At 42.3% G+C, this 22,386-nt stretch overlaps 1 protein-coding gene across 2 annotated transcripts; it reads left to right on the forward strand.

Moving 5' to 3' along the window:
* Window positions 1–293: 293 nt before the first annotated feature.
* On the forward strand, window positions 294–20,465 carry cep152 (centrosomal protein 152). Of its 2 annotated transcripts, none has more exons than XM_079684067.1 (28): window positions 294–844; window positions 1,540–1,653; window positions 3,192–3,301; window positions 3,492–3,537; window positions 3,658–3,924; window positions 4,227–4,374; window positions 4,523–4,663; window positions 5,597–5,736; window positions 5,953–6,153; window positions 6,240–6,387; window positions 6,484–6,575; window positions 6,696–6,859; window positions 6,973–7,174; window positions 11,386–11,490; window positions 11,580–11,710; window positions 11,806–11,934; window positions 12,020–12,134; window positions 12,364–12,549; window positions 12,638–12,895; window positions 14,073–14,204; window positions 14,524–15,129; window positions 16,306–16,381; window positions 16,479–16,646; window positions 16,723–16,807; window positions 17,736–17,815; window positions 18,056–18,212; window positions 18,299–18,402; window positions 18,521–20,465. In XM_079684067.1, exons 2-28 carry the CDS (start codon window positions 1,564–1,566, stop codon window positions 19,270–19,272), a joined length of 4,833 nt encoding a protein of 1,610 aa, XP_079540193.1. In that variant the 5' UTR covers window positions 294–844; window positions 1,540–1,563; the 3' UTR covers window positions 19,273–20,465. The 2 variants fall into 2 exon arrangements, with proteins under 2 accessions (XP_079540193.1, XP_079540192.1); XM_079684066.1 differs by having other exon boundaries at window positions 295–844; window positions 3,625–3,924.
* The last annotated feature ends 1,921 nt before the right edge of the window (window positions 20,466–22,386 follow it).

Genomic DNA, 22,386 nt, shown 5'->3' on the forward strand with positions numbered 1-22,386 from the left:
TCACTTAGAAGAAAACCAAAGCAATATCTTTGATTTAAGGATTAACATTATGGATTATGTGCAATGTAATTCTAAATGTAGAATGTAATCATAGATCCCATTTTCAGCGTTATTATCTTTCACATAGTAACAGCTGTTATACAATATATTGAATATGAGTTTCCAGCTTTGTTATTAAGGATCAAGGTGACTACACTTCCCATAAGCCTAGACGCGCTGTTGCCATGGAGTCCCGGATAGCGTCTCAATTCCGAAGCAGATCGAAGCAGCAACAATAATGATTAGGAAATAGTTTATATCCTGCAAGCCATTCTACCGACAATGGAAATTAAACTAGTATACGTATGTCGGTGTTATAATCGTTACTATAATGCATGTATGTGTATAAATATAATCTCTGTGTCCTGCCTTTAGGACCCAGTGGTTTGGCGCTGCTAGTGCGCGGGAGTTTTCAAAGTGGGCGAGTCTCTAAAAGAGGACGTCCGACCGGCTAACCGGAGTTAGCCAACAGCTAGTTTAAAGTAACCCCAACAAGATAGTGCTCAGACAGATTCACCACAAAACGGATGATAAACTTTTTTTATTGACATACGATTACACGTATTTACTCAAACGTGTTCTGCGTAAGTTTTCCAAAGCATGGTCAGTTCGGTTTTAGGTGTTTATCGGGCTCGTTGTTTTCTAAGGCAAGCTAATATGAACGCAAGTTAGTTAGCTAAAGTTAGCGTCGCTGCTTTGTAATGTATGTAAACAGTAATGTGGCTAGTGGTTAGCTAAAAACGTCCCTGAAATAAGAGGATAAGCGACTCATCAAAGGAAACTGCTGTCCCATTTATACCAACAGGTAAGTGGATGCGACGTGTTAATAACTTACGTTCAATTTACTGTACATGATAGCCTATTAAACCATCCTTTATCGGTAACACTAACCTTTACTAATATTCTCCCTGGCTGTTAGTGGTTTCCCTCTTTGAGTTTTCTTTACCTCTTTTCCAGTGATGTAAAGTAACTAAGTTAAGTAGATTTACTCAAGTACTGTACTTAAGTATAATTTTTAGGGACTTGTACTTTACTTGAGTATTTCAATGTTTTGATACTACAATTCAGAGGTGAAGAGTGTACTTTTACTCCAATACATTTATTCAATAGCTTTAGTTGCTTTGCAGATTTGGATCAACGATGTGAAATATAATCAATACTTAAATAAGACTTGAGTTACACCTGGAGTAACATTCACAAGCTACCCTCTGTAGCATAAAACTAGCTGCACCGTTACTAGCTTTGATAACACTTTAATGCATCAATAATTATAATCAAAAAATGTAATAGTGTATATTATTCTGAAAGGCCAATCTGCCAAATTTGTACTTCTACTTTTTGAACTTTAAGTATAATTTGATGCCAATGCTTTTGTACTGTTACGTGAGTAACATTTTGATTGCAGGACTTTTACTTGTAACAGAGTATTACACTCTGGTACTTCTACTTTTACTCAAGCACAAGTTCTAAGTACTTCTTCCACCTCTGCTCTTCTCCCAGGGAACCCTCTGCAGGCTTTGCATCATGTCTATTGATTTTGACAGTGCTGCCCTGCAAATCCAGCATGATGAAGAAGAAGAGTATGACCAGGAGGACTATGCAAGAGAGCAAGAGGTAGGATTCAAAGCTACAGCGTTTTAAAGTTGTCGGGATAACGTTTGTTTTTACAGTTGTGTATGTGCCAAGTCGTTCGATATTTTTGTGTCACTTGCTGCTGTGTTTTTGTTGCTGTTAACTTAGTGGGATTTCTTGAGCTCGTGCTGGTTAAGTCAAACAAGTATTTATCAAGCACATCAGACGACAGGAGATATCCAGGGCATGTGGTATAGGCAGTGTGTTAGGCATTACCTGTCTCTGTGATATTATGTTCCTCTCCTTGTTGATATTTAAAATATAGTTGTGCTCCTTTGTTGAGCATTGCATTTGTCAGGTCCTTATTTGTTGTTCTTCTAAGTTCATGCACTTGAATCAGAATTTCACAAGCACCGCAGCTTCCCAACTAGACAGGCATGTTGTCTTAGTACTCACGCCTACAATCTGTTGCACGGTGAACCTGAGCTATTATTGACTCCTTCCAGGTGTGTCACACAGAAACTAGCTCTGCCCTGTGGATTCCCTGCTTTCTCTCTATTTAGGTTACCTTGTTTCTGTGCACGGCTTTATTTGTACTTGAGTTACTTAAGAAAGCCAAATGTCTTAGTAATCAGAAGAATGGGACTTTAAAAAAACGTTTTCAAATAGATTTTTTTTTTTGGGATAGCCTATTTCCTATACAGAACTTGATCAAGTGGAAAAAGTTTGCCACCAGTAATTGGAATGTTTCATGCTCCAGTTAACCTTGCTATATGTTTTGTCTAAACAATGGAGTCCTTTGGGAGCAAAATGCAGCAATACCGCATCGAGCCAAACAACATACCAGGCACGTTTTGGATATTTCACACAGAACGTCTTCTCTTCAGAACGAATAGGCTAGGAGGTTTTGCGGCTTGGCTCCTCAATCTTTGTTAAATTTCCAAGCAGGACAATATGGGTCCTTTGGTTGTGGACACAGTGGAGGATTTGAGGACTATTCAGCAGTCATTGTTAGAAGTAAGTTCAGCTGGCTTCGCTAACACATGGCCTGTTATAAAAAGCAAGCCTGGTCAGTTGGTGCTGACGCAGAAGTGGATCTAACCTGTTGTTTTTGTGTTATTAAGAGCTAAGATGTTTTACTAAAATTCATTGTCTGTGTTTTGTATCTCAATTTTTGATTGTATGAACCAAAAGAATAATTAGCAAATGTAATAGAAACAGTTCAAATAACTATTACCTTTTTATAACTGATTTATCTAAAAGTACCACATTTAAACCAGATAATATTTGAGACTTTTCCTTGATAAATTCCATAAACAATACCTGATTAAAAACAACACATGGAATAACTAAATGACTGTGAACTGTAAAAACTGCACACTGTGTTTTCAGTGCCAACATTCAGCTTTATTCCAGTTAAGACAAACACATTTTTTGGTTGATGTTTTCTCTGGCACCTTCTGTCTCTCAGGCTGTCAGTGATTTCTTTTCTGTGCTGATTTTTTTTCTATTTGCATTACTTTATAACTCAGTTGCTGAGCAACCTTGGTGACTCATTTCCATGTGCTATTTTTCTGCAGCTGCACAAATTGCTCACCGATCTGCCCGATGACATGCTGGAGGACAGCATAGACTCCTCCTCCCCAGAGCTGGAGTACACTACCTGCACCAATAAACACACTGGCAACAGGTAACACACACACACAAAACTGGAATGGACATTTTTTCAATACAATTAATCAATGAAAAATAATTAGCCAATAACTTAAGAATGAAAATATTAATTTGTTGCAACCATACTCTGGCTGTGGACCAAAACTATCAACATACTTAAGTTGGTTGAGTGTATAAATATGCTTACTTTGCCTTCATCCTCTCAGTCCACATTCCACTTGGACCCAACAAAGGCCAACTTCTCATGAACAGGTAGGTTGTTATTTCTGTTTCACCCATAGACATTTTTTATCTTGTGAAGCTGAAAACATCACTCTTACTGTCACTGTCTCTCTGAAGAACTGTGAACCTGACTATGATCAACGCTCCCAGGACGAGTACACCTATCAGGATGGAGCGGTTCAGATCAATGACCCTCAGCCTCAACCTCAAACCTGGAACCAGGACCATCAGTTCACGCAGGGGGATTATACGTACACCAGCATCAACACCGAGAAATCTACCAATGATTTCTCTGCAGATGAGTATGAGTCCAAACCATATCCTCCAGGCACTAATAACCCTGTGGTGTTTAATGGAGAGGCGGGACGCAGGGACGATCAACATTACGGAGTTCACAACGGCATTAACCATTTTCCTGTGAGTATGTTTGTTTTATTTTGTTACTGCAGATGTTTTTTAATATTATTTCATACATCTGGATTTAAAATGTAATTAATTGTGTATGAAATATACTTACACTTTCATTCTAATAATTTAAAATGAACATCTTAATACCCGTAAGTCCAACAGTCGTTGACATGCTTTACAATTTCATTATGTGTTGGAAAAAACTGAAAGTAGTATATCCTTGAATTGGTTTATTTTTGAGTTATCAAACATGTAATACTTTTTATTTCAAACATACTGCATTCCTCTTTTTTGATATTCTGAATTTAAAGTCGGGGGCGTTGGACAGAGTGGATCATCACACGGCCAGCTACAATCCTCACCATCCTGCTCATCAGCCAAAGATGTTCAACACACAGGCCGTCCACCAAGAAGGTCAATTTGAACATCTGCAAAGAGAATTCCTCGACTCTGCCCAGCGTGAGTCTCACAGGCGTGTTTTAGTTGCTCTTCCTTATGTACAACCTACTCTGACTTAAATGGCATTGCTGAAAAATCTTTACTGTGTTTTAATTGAGGGTAAGAGTCGAGAGTGATGTGTAAACATAAATGTTGTGCTGTGTTTCAGAAACTGCTGATAGGGAGCAGCTTGCCCAGGTGCAGATTTTGAACAAAGCTCAGCAGAGGCAAATTGAAGACTTGGAGCGAAAGCTGGAAGATTCAAGGCGTAACATGAGATATATCGAGCATCAGTTTGCAATTGCCAAAGGTATGTTTCACACAATGTGTAGCTCTTTTCACGACACACACAGGTCGGTTCTTTAAAACGAGCATTTATTTCTTGGAGTTTTCATCCTGTAGCCTCCCCTCTTCCGTTACGCCGTGAGAACTACAACACCGAATAACACGTATACATAGCCAAACATATTAGAATATTGTGCTACATATGAATGAAAATAGGAAAATGAAAACGCAAAACCAATTCCTCGTTGGCCGCTTGTCGTGAAAGGAGATGAATCTAGTTCCTTTTCTTGTACAGTTGTACAGTGTAACAACAAAACACGCAGTACCAGCACATGAACAAACATTAGTTCCTAGGCACAAGAAACACATACGCATATCGGTTTAACATGTAAAACAAACTGTATTAAATCATGCCATATTTAACGATTATAAAATAACATGAAATAACTTTGTTACGTCATTTACACAATGGAGGATGCAAAATGTTTCACTTTACTATGGTACATTGCCCATGTAACGTCATGTCATTTTTAGTTATTGTGTGATACTTGCAGGATTTAAATATAATGATGTTGAAAGTTATTATATATTGTTCCAATTTCTTACATGTATTATTTTGGAAATCAAACAAATCACTTAAACTGTGAATAAATACTTATCACTCTAAGCTGCCTGTAGGATAATGAGGGACTTTCAATTTGAAAGAATCGTTTTTTTTCCAATTTTTGACCATTGTTTTTGACACTTTCCAAATGAGATTGTTTTTTAAATCCAAGTTTAAAAAACAGTGGCTGGTTATCTACCAATATATAAACTTGATTAAGATAATAAAAAAATCTGCCCTCTTGTGGCTGTTAGGAGGGTTGGCAGTGTCCACAGACACAGTCTGTGTTTTGAGCTCTAGCTGGATGTGCTTCTTGTGGAAACATGATTTCTTTTTTTCTTTTATCATCAATAGATGAAAAGGATGGCCTAGCAGTAAGCCTGACGGAATCGGGTCAACTGGTAGAAGAGGCCAAGGAGAGAGAGGTTCAAATGCTGAATACATTTAGGGCAATGGAGCAGCAAGTAAAGGTCCTCACTGAGAGAGACCAGGAGGTACGTTCTGAGCACCACTGTTTTCCCCTTTTCATCGTCTTAAATGTTTAAAGCTAAATACAAAGCACCAGGTCATCTTCTATTAAGGGTGAAAGAAAAAGAATCCAATTTGCTGCTAGTGTCGTTTTCTGAAACATGGACAAAGTTGTATTAATATTCATTTGAACCCTATGACTGAAATGGATTTGGTATACAGTAGCTTCATTTTGTCTGCAGAACACGAGGAAGCAGAGAGTAGCAGAGGCTGCGTTGGACAGCATGAAGCAGCAGATGTTGGAGCTTTGTCGCTCTGACACTTTGTCCAAGACGCGGCAGCAGCACGACAGAGACCTCACCGTCATGAAGGAGCAGCACGAGGCAGCGCTGCTGACACTACAGCAGAAACTAGAGTCTACCGCTCAGGTTCTGAACCAACAGGTCTCTACTGCTGCTGTCACAGGAGATTTAGTCCAAGTGGCCTGCAGACATAGTCAACACCTGTTTTCTTGTGTTGTTGATTCCAGATTGATGTTGATCAGAGGTTACGGGAGCATGTGAAGCAGCTGGAGCGCCAGAGAGAAGAGGAGCAGCTGGAGAGAGCCAGAGTGGTCAACGCGCTGACTCAGCGTCTGGAGGAGAGTCAGCAACAATGTGCCAAGCTGCTGCAGACAGGTGATAGAATCTGGACTGCATGTACTCGAAAGAGCATCTTCTGTTTTCTTATTTGCAAATCATTGTTTCCTCTTTGTTGTGGTTCTATTTCTTTAGGCTCAGTGCAGGAGATGAGTCAGATACAAATCAAACTACAACAGGCTCAATCAACCAAAGCGCTGAGTGAAAACATGAACACAGTCCTCCAGGTTTGCCCTCACTCTTTTCTGCACCTGAATGGAACCACCATCAGAAAAAGGATTACTGAAATGATGCTGTGCTTGAACTAAGTTGATTCAAACTTTTCTTATTTTATTTGTATCCTACAGGAGGATCTGGCGGAGTTAAAGGAGCAGATCATGATTTATGAATCTGCTGTGAAGCACGGTGTTATTGCGTTGGAGCAGAGCAGTGACTGGAACAACCAGCTGTCTGACTCCTGTGTAGATTTAGGACTAAAGAAAGCAAACAGGAAGAACGGCTTGCTTCACAGGTACACCATGATAAGAAAGCCAAATCACTGACATCATTATAATGTCTTTGTTATTTATAAATTGATAAACCACCTCTCCTATCAATCTAAACCTATCCATTTTGTTTGTTCAGCACCGCCCTGGCTCACCTGTCGGACTCCAAGCTGCCCAAAGATGAAGCTATGCGGCTGCTGCGGGGGGAGATGCAGCGCTGCCTGGGGAGCCTGAAGGGGAAGCGGCAGAAGATCAGTCAGCTGCAGGAGGAGCTACTCCTCTGTCAGGGCCAAGTGGGCGAGCTGCAGACCCAGCTAGAGGAAGCCAAACTCTGCTCTTCGGTGAGGCCTTCTTCTTGACCATAGACTTAATGATGCATTGCTGAGAAAGGCCTTTAAAACTGTAAAGCCTGGTATACACTGATCGCTATTAGTTAGATTTAGGTAGAAAGGGTAATTGTATTTCTTTCTGATTAAAACAGAAGTGAAAAATATAATAATACAAATGATCACGATACTTAAGTGACAATAAGATACTTGCGATAACATACAGTATGTTGCAATTTACCATACTGACCTCATTAAAGAAAAATCAGCAACATTAAGTGGATGGAAATATCTGTTTTTACCTAAAGGTTTTTATTTGTATTTTCATTATTAATCATTATAAATATTGTCACACTATCAATTCTACTTGCAGCCATTAATTTAGACCTGGAAGCATAACGAGGCGTATTGTAACCCTAGTTATATAAGCACAGGTGGAGCCCTCTACTGGACTCTATGGGTACTACCTCTCAACTCTATGGGTACTACCTCTCAACCATACCATGCAAGCATTCACCTACTGAGATATCTGTACAGGGTTCTTACGGTCCTTAAAAACCTGGAAAAGTCATGGAAATTCAAAATGCAAATTCCAGGCCCTGGAAAAGTTATGGAAAGCAATATTTTCCCCAAAGTTTTGGAAAGGTCATGGAAATGTAACTAAAGTTGCATCAAATCTAATTTATATTTTAGCTAATCGCCGAAATAGTAATACTATAATGATAATAAATGCTGTATCGTATAGTAATGAAACGTAAAATGGCATTTAACTGTCGAGGTATTTTGCTGTTGAGAGATTTTAGTTGCTTTAGCCTGTAGAAGCTAGTAAGCCAACTATTTGATTTGTTTTCGATAGATAGGCACAACATGTTTCATATGCAGACCTTAATTTCCTGTTCCATGTTAAAATAAACCATTTTCAGTGGTACCGCTGAGAAAGAGTAATGTTTTTGGTCATGGAAAAATTAGGTAAAGGTCATGGAAAAGTCAATAGAGGCTTCTCAATACTCTAATTTCCCCTCCTCGACTCCTATCCTCGAGACTTAGTCCCGCCCACAGGAGATGCGAGCGGAGGACTCGAGGAGGGGAACCGAGGAGAGAGGAGTGGAAGCAGCAGGCGGTTAGAGAAATGAGAACTCCTCTCTTCTGAGCGGTCATTTTAAAGAGACGTCCATTAATGATGACAGGAGGCACAGCAGCACTCTGTCTGATGGACAGATGTGTTCATGACCACTTATATATTTACTTTTAATTAATTGACAGTGCGGTATAATGAGACAATAAAAGGGCTACAGATAAGGACATATACACACACATATATTTATATAAATATATACAATTTCGGAATCAAACAAGTATGAGAGCACTCTCATAATACGGTAACACTATCAGAGACTGGATATATCCCCCCCCCCCTCTCTCTCTGGTCGCTGAAATGGGGAATTGAAATTACTGGCCAAAAGTTGTATTTACAAGTATTAAAAGTAAGCATAGGACACCAAACCAACTCAGACCCGTCTGTCCGCCGCATCTATGCACTGTACAACACGCACCTACACACTGTACCACACACACCTACACACTGTACCATACGCACCTACACACTGTACCACACGCACCTACACACTGTACCACACGCACCTACACACTGTACCACACGCACCTACACACTGTACCACACACACCTACACACTGTACCACACACACCTAAACACTGTACCACACACACCTTCACACTGTACCACACACACCTACAGCAACTAAAGCATAATCAGGCTACAGCCGTTGTGTATTTTATTATGTGAAGCACTAAATGGTCTTAGAAAAATATCGACTCTTTGTTTGTAGATATCTACTAAACTAAAGCAAATAAATACAGAGAGTAATGTAGGCCTGTTATACTGAGTGATATATATTATACACACTGTTCTGCTTTCTGCACGGACCTCACAGCTGTTCTTACTGTAAACATCGCGTCGTGATGAAAGCAGTTACTAAAATAATATCCAGGGGATGCATGCAGAGCTGTCATTGACTCCACCGTTCCCGGAAATGCATCCGTGGAGGACCCATCAGTGTATCCTCGGTTATAGCTCCTTCAGAGAGCCCCCTCGATGCTGGATGCTTGGTCCTCGATGTGTATTTAGAGAAATTAGATGTCCTTCAACATGGCGCGCTGAAATCCATTTCCGGGTCACTACCGGAGGACCGAGGAGGCGAGGAGGGGAAATTAGAGTATTGAGAAGCCTCTATTGAAAATCATTGGTAAAAAGGTGTATGAACCCTGTCTATAAACGTAGCCGGCCCCCGGGGCGGGCCTACCTGAATGCGCGCGCAAGCTCACCGTATAAAAGGCGGCCTCGCCTCCTGACTGCCATCATACACCCTCTTCAGCGAGCGGCATTGGACAGACAGGGCCCCGAGTAGAGGGCTCCGCCTGTGTTTATATAACTAGGGTTACAATACGTAACTCCTCGTTATATCTTACACAGGCTCCGCCCTCTACTGGACTCTATGGGTACAGTGGGCGGAGCCCTGATGCATAAACGCGCTGTCGTCCAACAACATCGGCCCATCACACTGCCCCTAACCGGCTTTTGGTTAACAGCCACTGCACCGCACCATGTTCCCTGGGTCCCTAAGGAGCAAGGGAAAACATAAGTGCATTATGTCCAGGGGGGGGGGGTCAGATACCTACCTCACCAGTCCTGTGTTGCCCCAGCAAGCACAGACGATGAGAAGGAGCCAGACATGTCCAAGAGATAAAATGTTATGAAGGGGCCTGGCGTGGACCAAGACGCAGCCTCTCCCCGCCTGTCCGTAGGCATGTGAAATGCACTCGCAGAGCCATCCTGCCAGGCGTTTCTTGGACAGCGCTTTACCGGCCACATCCCCTGTAAGGCAAAACGCAAATACTTACTGTGTCCTGGAGCAATTTCGACATGAAAGTAAGCGTCCCTCACGTCGATGGATGTGAACCAATAGCCCGGCTGCCATAGGTCCAATAACTGTTTCACAGTTAACATATGGAATTTTTTGCAGGCAATGTGCTGAGTCAGGCTGCGGAGATCTAGAATGGGTCTGAATTCTCCTGTCTTCTTGGAAACCAGGAAGTGCGTGGAATAAAGACCCTTTTCTCTGCCGAGGGTGCACAACAGATACTGCCTGTTTTTGCACCAGGGCCTGAATCTCTGCCGAGAGGAAACCTATCCCCTCCTGGGAAGATAGTTTTGCCTCTCTTATGCCATTGAATGGAGGAGGGACAGGGCGGTGAGTCCCAACCACATGTGACATGACGCCACTGTGGCCAGGGACATCACGCGTCCAACTGCAGCAGCCACACCATGGATCAGATTGTTCATCTGACCAATGCAGCGGTCCAAATAATCGCTCCCGTCCTGAGACATAAAATGCCTGAAAATGCTCCAGACTATGCGGGCGGCTGAGCCGTGGGAGCATGCGGCAGGCATTGCAGGCCTGAGACTGGGTCAGGCCGGCCGCGGCGTGGTCAGGCCCCAGGCACTCAAAGCAGAGGCGGTGGGGATCAGCACCCGTGATTAAGCCAGGGCATGAAGGACAGGGCCGGGGCTCAAGGAGTGGTGAAGTCCATCGGCAGTCAGGAGGTGAGGCCGCCTTTTATACGGTGAGCTTGCGCGGGTGCCGGCTACGTTTATAGACAGTGGTGCACATAAGTGGTACGCAGGTACGCATGCGCGGCAACAATCTGAAATGCGTACCGTCACTTGTGTCACAAAGCGCATTTGCGTACCGACGTACTTGTGAAGCTTTTCCAGAAGGCGGTTAAATCACCGGACGACAGAGTCGGTTTCCGTGTGCACAGACAGGGCTGCTGTTAACGTTGGTCCGATACAGAGTGCTTCATGGGAACTTTGAGGGGAGCCAGAAGTTGGAGTACCAAACACTGACTCCAGGTACTCATCTGAGTACCTCACTGAGAAAGTTCTGTGCACCCCTGTTTATAGATATCTCAGTAGGTGAATGGTTGAGAGGTAGTACCCATAGAGTCCAGTAGAGGGCAGAGCCTGTTTAAGATATAGCATTATTTTCCTGTTCTAGTTGTTTCGGCATAAAAAGAAACCAATGACGTGAAAGTTACAGTTCAAACATTGTATGGTACAACCATTAGACAATGCAAAAATAAAAGTTGAGATTACGTGGCTCCAATGCAAAAGAAGACTCACCAAAAACTGCATCTGTGTTCCCAGGTCAGAGAGAACAGTCAGATGAAACATCTAGACCTAACAGGAGAGTCTCAGAAAGAGTTTGTGAGACTACAAGAAGACAAACTACACCTGAAGCAACAAGTGGAGGTCAGTTGTTGTTTTTAAACATAATAATAATTGTATATATTTAGTTAATTATTTGACGGAAGTCTGACTGTGTTCTATCAAACCTCTAGGTGTTAGAAATTAAGAATACGGAGCTGAAACAGAGTGAGGAGAAGGTGAGGACGGCCAACTTGGAGCTTTGCACCAAGATGAGGGAGATGATCCGGGAGCTGGACCAGGAGAAGCAGGAGGCTGCTCAGAGGTCAGGCACAGAGGAAGGGTAGAAGATAATATGCAATGTGTTAATATGAATGATCATTAATATAAATGTATATGTTTCTATGTGTCTTCCTGAAGAGATGAGCGCGTTCATCAGCAGTACAGGGACGACGTGGTGGACCGGGTCAGAACCGAGCTCCTGCTGGAACATGACGCTCAGGTGGAGCAGCTGGCGGCTCAGCACCAGCAGCAGCTCCAACAGCTACAGTGAGTCCTCTCACTCAACAGTGGTTATATAATGGTATCTGAAAACCCTTGAAACTGATTTACACTACTAATCACGCGTTCACAGGACACAGCTGTCTGAGGCCAATGACAAGATGTCAGCCGTGCAAGAGTGTTACATATCTGTCTGCAAGGAGAAGGACATGAAAGAGAAAGAGGAGGCTTTGATCAGAGAAAATGAGGTATGTCAAATCCTAAAATGTGTTTATCAGAAGCAGTTGGTTCCTACACTTAATTGGTTTGTTTTTGTGTTGATCAACATTGTGTATGTCGAGTCAGCTGGTACACAAAATTGTTACTATTATTGCCAAGTCGTTTAATGTATTGCTACTTGCAATGTGTTAAAGATGTCTGTTTCCAACACAGATGACCCCTGTACTGAGTCATTTTTGATTTGGTTCTCGTTCATAGCTCAAGATGCGAGAGACGAGTGGCCCAGCTGTGGAGAAGCTGAGGGCCGAGCTTGAGGCTCAGCATGAGACCTCGATAAAACAGCTCAAAGCTCTCTGGTCCAAAGAAAAGGAGACGGAGATCCAGGAGCAAGTGGATTCTCAAGTTGCCTTAGCCAAGGCTGCCTGGGAGGAGGAACTGCAAAAGGTAGGATTTCCTGTAATGACTGTTCAGCACTCAACTCCCTTTAAGTGAATTTGCGTCAGAAATTGAAGTTTTTACTGCTACTGTGCAGATGGAGAAGGCCTGGGTGGAGAGGCTGGAGGAGGCTAGGAGAGAGGAACATAAGGAGACGGCTGAGGCTTCCTGTCAGGCAGAGACGGAGGCCAGCGGTGTGAGAGTCACTGCAGAGGAGCTGGACTCCAGGCTCAGTGCCCAGAGACAGCAGCTGCTCCTGGAGGCTGAGAGAGGCAAACGCAGAGCTGTGGAGGAAGCCAGGAAACAAGCCCAGAGAGAGCTGCACGAGAAACATCTGGACGACATGGCCAACCAGGTCAGTAAGCTCTTTAACAATATGTGTGCTAGTCAGCCGCATAGCTTTACTTTTAGAATGTGTGGGAACAATTACCGTAATTTTCGGACTATAAGCCGCGCATTTTTTCCCCATTTTTCGACCCTGCGGCTTATATAACGGTGCGGCTAATCTATGGATTTTTACAGCTAACGGCCACTAGGGGACCTCCTAAATCTATGGATTTTACAGGTTACAGTCCACCACCTTTAACTCTATGGGCTCTATGGCCGGTCCGCGCCCCCCCACCTTTAAGCGGCGGGCTCCAGCAGGAAAAGCTGGAGGCCGGAAAAGAGTAAGAAAGGTAGCGCGCAAAAGTAAAAGTGGAACCGAGAGTGGTACGAGAGACAGAACGAGAGCAAGACAGACAGACATTACGAGAGCGAGACAGTTTGTCCCCGTACCACCGGTTGAAAACCACTGCTGTAGATCACTGCCGGTACGTGCGCTGGGAGCGCACCGTTTAAGTTTGAAAGTTGAAAAGTTTGTGTGTCTGAAACGCTATGTGATACAGTACAGTTTACACAGCACATGTTCTGTAGCTACTATTGCACTAAATGGTAACACTTGAATACGTTATGCAAATATGCAACTTGTTTGTTGAAATGTTAATAAATGGGAGCTTCCTCAAACAGCCATCTCTTTCCCGACAATCCCCTCTGTGCACGAACCCTTACATATGGTAATTAAACATTAAAACACCTGCGGCTTATAGTCCAGTGCGGCTGATAGTCCGAAATGAATCAATCCAATGCAGCAAGACTTGCTAGCTCTTGTTTACTCTTTGTTAGATTTCTGAACTATGTGATTTAGCTGATTCATCCCACTATTTATGATGAGGATTATGATTTATTAAGATTTCCAGTACTGTATGTTGCATGTTTTTATTTGATTGTACTTACTTGTTTAAAATGAAATGTGTCCTTAGGGTGACTTACAAAATCTGTCCAGGGACTACAGATAAAAAATAGCCTCTCAGCTAACTGTCACATTTACAGAAATGTTGATTAATGTTAAATAAAATGATGATGATGATGATGATGATGAAATAAGCAAACGAAATAGTTATCAAATTAAATAAAACACAATGCTGTATTCCCCAAATGTTTTGAGATATCTTGCCTTCATCAGGGATTAACACTTACTGGTGGTGTTTCAGGTTGAAGGTGCAGTAACCAGGGCCTACAATCGCTGGATTGAAGATTTGACGTCATTACCAGAATATCGAGCCGCTCTCCAAACAGAAAGGGAGAAATGGGAAGTGCTGCAGGAGAAACGCACAGGACAACAGGTATGAACCGTTTCTGTCTCTGAGGTCAAAACTGACAATGCTGTTGTAGGAGCCACATATGAAGCCATTTCTGTGTTTGTTACGACACATGTTTTTTGAGTCACTTTAGGTGGTGGGCGTGTCATTGGATTTGTGTGTGGTGACGTTTGTGCTTACATCCGGTTGCTTTTACCTGCGCACTTTGTAATAGATGGGGGAGTGAGCTAGAGAAGGAAATGTTTTGTTGACTTAATATTGCGGCACTTCGTTTAAGATTACTGCCGCAATAGCTGTAAAATGGCTTCTCTTTTCTGGTCATGTGTTATTCTTAATGGGCCAGGTTTCCCAGGCAGAGGAGAAGTGGAATAAGAAGCACAAGAGCCAGCTGGAGAAGCAGAGACTGGAGGAGCTCCAAGAGGAGGTGGCAGCGCTGCAGAGTCAGGTGGAGCAGGGGAGGAGGGAGCATGCGGCGCTGCTGAAGGCTGAGCTGGCTGCAGCCCGAGCAGCCTGGAGCCGAGACAAACAACAGGAGATCTCTGTGACCCTGGCCCGCAGTGAGCAGGCGTATCAGAGAAAGCTGGAGCAGGCTGTGCAGCAGGCCGGAGGGGAGGCGGCGCTGCACAGAGAGGAGCTGCTCCTGCAGGTGGAGGCCAAGCTACAGCAGACTGTGAGGGCCCGGGAGGAGGAGTGGAAATGTCGGCATGCAGAAGAGGTGCAGGTCCAGAGGCAGCAGGCGAGAGATGAATTAATGACAGAACTTCAGATGGCTCTGTCAGAGGTCCAGGCACAACTTCTCAGGGATCCCAGAACAAATCAGCCCCACACTGAAGACCCCAGGAGGAGCAGCGGGGACACATCAGAGCTCACAGTCACACACATCATCCAAACCGCCTGCAGAGACGTAGTCAACAGAGCAGTGTCTCAAGCCAAGAAGCAATGGACCAAAGTGAGTTTTTTTTTGCAAATATCTGTTATCTGAAGATAAACCATAAGTGACCTGCTCTATCGGAATCAGTCGCATTGACCCGAAGACACATTTTGAGTTGTATACACTGTTGGAAAGAGGAGATCCCTAGCTTTCTAATGATATCAGGATTGTTGTTGTTCTCCAAATATGAAGTCAAATATGTCACGTTATATAATGACTGCCACCGAGTCACCATTTTGAGAAAAAGGCCTTCAAAGTTTCCTCTTCTCTGGAATCCATCGATCTGATTGGTTATTAACGGAGCAAATTATCAAAGTAGTACGGAGGGAAGATATTTTCGTTTGGATTACTGGTCTGGCGGAAGCTCGCGAGTGTGTATTTTACACGAGAAACACCGGCTGTTGTGTTATGCCTGCTGTGACGTCAAGTTACTCCATTCTCCGCTTGTAGTCACGCCGATATACGCTTCAAAGTTGTTTATTTAAAATCAGATGAAAACGAACTAACGGACCCTGCCGTGTTAGCTCCATGATTACTATACGCCTTGCATTCATAATTTCAGCGAGAGGGAGGGGGGCGGGGCGGGTGGGTGAGAGGTGCCGGTCATCTTCCCTTTACAAGCTTCAAACATTTATTTATCGTGTGATTTTGGAAATATAAAAGTTTCATATTCTGAAAGCCAAGAATTTGTTTATTTAAAAATCAAACAAAACACCCGAACCCCGAAAAAATATATTTTTTACTCAAAACCACGTTTATTTTTTAAATGAGCCGTTGCGACTTCCGACTGATTTCGATGGAGCGGGTCACTTCAGTTACCAGTTAATGATTTAGGTCAAGATGACTTGCTCTGCTCAATGATCAATTTGCTGAGATAGCAGAGGGCGAAGGTTGTTGGAACACAATGCAGGACAAAGAAATACATGAACAGCAGAATTGCACTGAAATGAATGTTTTGGTAGTTAGTAAAGTATTTGGGAGCTTGCAAATCAAGCATTACAATCAGCCTCTTACTTTATTCCTTTATCAAATGTTTAAACCCTCAGTAAGGCAAGTTCATTTATATAGCCCCTTTCATCAGAAGGCAATTCAAAGTGCAGTAAGTTATGATTTCTATGAATGTGCTATGTTCTTTTTTTGTTTCTCTATGTGGTTCAATGCTTATGAGTTGCACTTTCCTTTATTCCTCTACAGATAAGTGAGGAGAGACTGAGCCTTGTGTTAAAAGAAACACAGGAGCACCATGAGAGAGAAATAGACCAAATGCAGAGTACGTGTTCCCCTCTGATCGTCCGTATGACATACGATATTCATTATTTGATCACTACAGTGCCCATCAGCAAGCTTACATTCTCCACTGTTTCCAGGCTCTGTGTCCCAGAGGAAGGAGCCGGCCCGCTGCAGAAAGGAGTGCGCTGAGACTTTAGGAAAGCTGCAGAAGAAGAACCAGGAGCTGCAGAGACACTTAGAGAAAGCCTGTCGTCACCTGCAGCACAGCGTCCGGGAGCACAACTCTGCCATGCAGCATCTCAAAGGTATTACATTTCTCTCTTTAAATGGCACTCTAATGGATATACTCAACTCAACATACACAATGTCTGTGTGTTGCAGATGAGCATGAAAGCAGCTTGAAAACTATGAAGGAGGAACATCTGCAGCAGCTGGAGGAGGGGAAGAGAGCAGAAGAGTCCTCAGGGTTAGTGTTTTTATTGTTTCTTATCTTCAGTTCAAAGTCAAATGAAGCTCAATATTGTTGTTCCAGTTTATTGTTTTGTTCTGTTGTGATATGCCGTGTTAGTTAAAAGTTAAACTAATGTATATCTTTTTTATATCAAATGTTGTCCCTTATCTTAAGTGCTTTTGCTCATGCATTTTGCATTTGGGATTGACATTCCATCCAACACAAGGTTTTAGATTTTTGGACCAAGCACCTCACATGACCTTCATCTTCAAGGTTCAAGGTTCTTTATTGTCAAACTAACATAGCTACTGAGTGATTATGTTGTTGAAAATCTTAGGTCACAGGCTTCTCCAACAATGCAACACAATAATACAGATAAGCAGACAATATTAAAATATACTATATTAAAAGTAATACAAAAAGAAAAATAGTTTTAAAAAGTGAGAAACAAGTGGAATAGTGCAATACGAGTCTATGTACAAGTTATGGGAACGATATATTAGATAATAGATAAATAATGACTAAGTAGCAGATGAATGTTATGAAATTGTTTCAGCAGTTCAGTTGTTTAACAGTCTTATTGCCTGTGGGATGAAGCTGTCTCTGAACCTGGTGGTTTTGGTAACGACTGAACAGTTTGTGGCTGGGGTGATGGGGGTCTTTTATAATCCATCTTAAAGATGCCAAGCGTAAGCTGGACTTTTTACTCCAGCAGTAATAGTCAAATCAAGTCCCTCAAAACATTTGACCCATCCCAAGTAGTAATTAACCTTTGGACTATTAAAAGTAAGGGCAAATTGCTAGAAAGCAGCAAAGTCTTTAGGGTTTCTTGTCTTTGTTTTTGGGGCAAAATCTTAGAAATAGCTGAAAATACACCAAAGATCAGGTCGACATTTAATTTCGATAAAATCCTGGAAGAATATGTTTTTTTTCTTGCTTGCAGGAGTTCTGATCACCAACAAAATACACAAGGCCTGGAAGAGCTGAAGCAGCAATACGTGACGACTGTAGAAAAGATCAGAGGTTTGTAACGGATGTGTTTATTGTGTTTTAAAACATTTAAAATATTCTGTATTCAGGCACACCAGATTTCAATATAAAACTGCCCTGGAGGGTTTAAGGAAGAAGACTCGACTAGAAACTATGATGACCTGTCCCATAATATTCATTTATGTCCTCACTTGTGAATCTGATCGAACCTCTGTCATTTTCATGTAAACGTACCTAGTGAAAAGGACGGATCCTAACTGTGTTTTTCCGCAGGAGACATGCTGCGTTACCTCCAGGAGAGTCGAGAGCGAGCAGCAGAGATGATCCACGTGGAGGTGCAGAGGGAGAGGCAGGACACCGCCAGGAAGATGCGGCGCTATTATCTGACCTGTCTGCAGGAGTTACTGGAGGACGGGGGAAAGGATACAGGGCAAGAGACCGTAATGTCCTAAACTTGTTCGCTTGCTTCCTCAGGACTCCTCCGACTAATTGTATTGATCTTCCTGTCCTCTGCAGGGCTGAGAAGAAAATAATGAATGCTGCTAGCAAGCTGGCAGCCATGGCTAAAGTACTGGAGACGCCTGTCAGAATGAAGTCATCAAAGAACTACAGTTTACAAAGTGAGTCCTGTCGAGTAGAACTGCTTGATTCAAGGAGTCTCCTTTTAGGTTTTAAACTGTCAATGTGCTTGGAATACGTGGTTTGTGTTGACTGGTTGTTTGACGGCTGTGTTCACAGGCAGAAATGCAGGTTTCAGTAAGAGCCCTCTGACTCTCACTGAGCTCCCTGACGTCAGGCCAGAGGGGAGATCGCACAGGGAAAAGGCTTCAGAGCAGAAACAAGTCTCCACAGCGAGGACGAAACCTTCGAGTCACAAAGACCTCCCTGCCACAGAGAAGGAGGCAGCGGCAGTAGATACAAGACTGAAAACTGCTGGTAACGCACATCTCCGCTCTTACAAACCTTCACATCAGACGAATTCATGCCAGGGGGATTTTGTCGATGCGTCTGTGAGGAGTAAAAACAGGGAGCTATGCTTGCAGGGAGTCAACCGCCTTGACTCAGAGCGACAGAGCCAACCGCTCCTCATCCAGGAGGTTCCTGTCAGAGACGAGAGGAGGACGGACTGGAGCATGAGCAGCAGTGACTCGGACGCAGGCTTCCAGGCCTCCACACTCTCTTACTCAGGGAGGAAAGTGGAGCAGGTGAAGCCTTTTTCTGTCTCTGCTGCGTCAGCCGGTCACCTGGGAGAGTTTGGAGGACTCACCCCGAACGTTTCCGACCTGACTGTCTATAACGAAATGGCCAAAAAGACACCTCACACCCAGACTTTGAGCGTTAAGCATGCAAAGCTCAGCACACACCGGGAGCCCACGCCTGGCTCAGAGGGCGAGGAGCAGCGGGGGGGCCGTCTCCGGCCTCAGTTCTCTGAGCTTAGACAACGGCAGCAGGACAGCGGCTTCGACAGTCCGTTCTACCAGCAGAAATGACAAAGTGAGGGCAGGTGTGAAGTGAAGTAGGCAGATCAGTAAGCTTACATTAAAGTGCCTTTTTTTAATTAAGTGTTTAACGTTTACTCGATGTAGAACCGTTGCCTTCATGGATGTTTGCAGTGTGTTTCTTTGTGTTGCTTTAACATTGTTAACAGAATAGTTTGACATTTAGAAAATTGGCTTATTTGTTTTCTTGGCAAGAGAGATTGATACTCTCAGACACTCAGTCTTGAGTTCGCAAAATATAAACCTGCAGCCGTACCTAAGTTTAGCGTACAAACTGGAAATGAGGTGGGAAATCAAATCCAATTGGGTTTTCCAAAGTTCGCTAAAACAACCCACCAGAACAGAATGTTTGTTTACAAAACAATGTAGAATATAGTTGAGTAGAATAACAAATTGTAATGTTATGGGGGCTTATGTGATGATATAGTTCCAGTAATACTGTGAGTTAACCAAACAAGAAATATTTAACAAATGAAATATAATTTTACACAAGAAATAAGGTTCAGAGAGACACAGGCTAGTTTTCTCCACATGTGTTCAGCTTTTGTGCTACGCTAAGCTAACTTTACAGACATGATACTGGTTTCAATCTTGATTTACCTCTCAACAACAAAGCAAGTTAGCGTTCAAAAATGAACTTTTTCTTTAATGCAGAAATTGTTCCAGTGTTTCCAAAGAAACAACTTCTATGTCCTGGTCCAGATAATCTCAGAAAAGGCATAACACTCCTTTTTAAACAAAACCAAATATTTGTTTTGTGATTTGTTTATTAGATCTCGAATACGCCTGTTGAACATGTCAGTGTAGCTTTAAAGCTGCAGGTGTTTGATCGCAATGTCAGTGAGGCACTCTGCAGTAAATAAGTTAGTTAGAAGTGAACCTTTCATAAAGTATACGTGTATTTTTTTTAAAACATTATAGGTCAAACGCTGTCCACACTGTAATATTTAACTTGAAGACTGATACTGGCAGGTCACTGCACCCTGTACTGTAGACTGCCAGAGAGAACTAGATTAAGTGTTCTGCCCCTCTGTCCTTATGTCTGTTTTTATATTTTCATATATTTTATATGTTCATATATTTTATATAACGTTAATGAGATATGCTGTGCGTAGATCATAAATGTTTGTTTTTTTATAAATGTATTTAATTTGTTTTAATAAATATTATCATATGCTTGCAAATTAAGAGAGATTACATTATTTGTCGTGAGTGTGGAGCCTCTTCAGCAATAAGGGTTGCATTTGATATAAACCAATAGATTCAAAAAACACTGGAGTCCTCTATGGCTCGGCTACAAGGATGTGTTTGTACATACATGTATTATTGTTTTGGGCTTTTCATTGATATGTTAAGCAGAAAAACCTCAGATATAATCGATCTTATCCTTTCAGATTGTGTTTCGTATTGCGCAGGCATCACAGTGGCTTTGAGGAGGAAGTTCTCTGCATCTCAATTTTGGGACGACTGCAGGAGATATGATGTCACTGTCATACCCAATGTAGGGGAAATCATGCGTTACTTGTGAAATACACCAAATGTATCACAGACCTAACATTGGTGATACTAAAAACTTAACCAAAAACACAACTACTTCCGACCTGTTTCATCCTGACACAAACCTAATGTTTTCAAATGGGTCAGGCACCACACAGAACATACAGGTCAAAGCTGCAGCTCTGCCCAAACACTGTAATCATTAACTAGATCAGGGGTATTCAACTAAAATTCAACGAGGTCCAGTTAGAGAAAATCTCCCCATGCAAAGGTCCGGAACATCAAAATGTCTAAGTTGCTTTATGAATTAGTGTGATATATATTGAAGTAGCTGTAGCTTTATCAACGTCTGCATGTAATCAACAACTGACTGCCAATCAAATAAAGAAAGTACAATTCATAAACAACAATATATATTGTCAATTAATATTGAACTATACAGATATACAGTAAATACTGTGGATATGTGTAATGTTCCCCTCGGGCTGCATTTAAAAATAAAATAAATAAAATAGATTTTGAAAATGTGTGCATCTTAAAAGTGCTTGATTTTAGATAAATAAAATAAAGTGTAGCAGCAGCTTGAGTTTCCCCTTTTCTTTGTTAACCGTTTCACATCATGACTTAACTGTTTCAGACGATTATAGAACAATATCAGTCTTTACACATCATAACAATTGAACAGTTTTAAAGTTTCTCTTTCTTTCCCTCTTATATTGCAGTCCCTCACTCACTTTTTTTTAATTCAGTGCGAGAAGTCAGCTGGAGCTTTTCCTGCCAGGAGTTTGTAAATCTGGGCTGAAATGGTGTCAGAGCCATTCTCATACACACATGCAGGTGCTCATTGGTTACAGTGATGCAAACACAGGTATGGTGAAAAAAGAGAGAACTATTCGAAGCAGAAAAAAAAAACAGCGTAATATACCATCTGACAAAGGCCTGTGCTATAATGCTTCAATTAACTGGCTATTCTTTATAATATACTCAGATCAATAGGAGACAGAGATGTTAAGTTATAAATCAAGGGTTTTTATTATTATTTACAGCAGGGGTGGGGAACCTTTTTCTTTCAATTTTTACAACATCCTCCGAGGGCCGTACAAATTATTGAACTCAACTTCTGCTTAAAAAAAACTAAAATCACAGCCCATTCATTTGGCCTTTCTTTCATGCTGTGCAAAGAAAAAGCAATCTCTTAATCCAGATATTTTACCATGACTCGCGCATGCATCCATGTGCACGGTTGTGGCATGACCACCAAAACAGAAAGATATGGACACAAGATGTGTGCAAATGTATTTAGTATCCTATCCATGTGAACATGATTTAAGTGTGTGTGGGGGGGGGACCGAATCTCCTCTAGGGGAGTCCGGTATTTTATACCTGTTTTTCATTTAGTCTCATTAATAACTATAATGATCATATGAAGGTGTGCCTTATCCTCACTGTGCTGAGGTTATTTGAGCCTCTCAGGAGAGAGCTATCTTCCACCTCGTTGTAGAAAAGCTCTTTAAATTCGTTAGCATAGCTAGCTAACCAGATGCTAATAACAACAGATCGCCACTGTGCTAACAACTAAAGACACAGCCACGCAAACACTGCGGCATG

This window comes from Notothenia rossii (genome assembly GCF_949606895.1).
Source record: "Notothenia rossii genome assembly, chromosome: 5".
Classification (NCBI taxonomy): Eukaryota; Metazoa; Chordata; class Actinopteri; order Perciformes; family Nototheniidae; genus Notothenia; species Notothenia rossii.

Excerpts from the sequence above, each read along its gene's own strand:
- cep152 (XM_079684066.1), top strand. The coding sequence starts at position 1,564 with ATGTCTATTGATTTTGACAGTGCTGCCCTGCAAATCCAGCATGATGAA. Across the intron at positions 11,935-12,019 it reads CAGCAGCTCCAACAGCTACA|GACACAGCTGTCTGAGGCCA; the intron begins GTGAGTCCTCTC and ends ACGCGTTCACAG. Across the intron at positions 12,896-14,072 it reads TGGACGACATGGCCAACCAG|GTTGAAGGTGCAGTAACCAG; the intron begins GTCAGTAAGCTC and ends GTGGTGTTTCAG.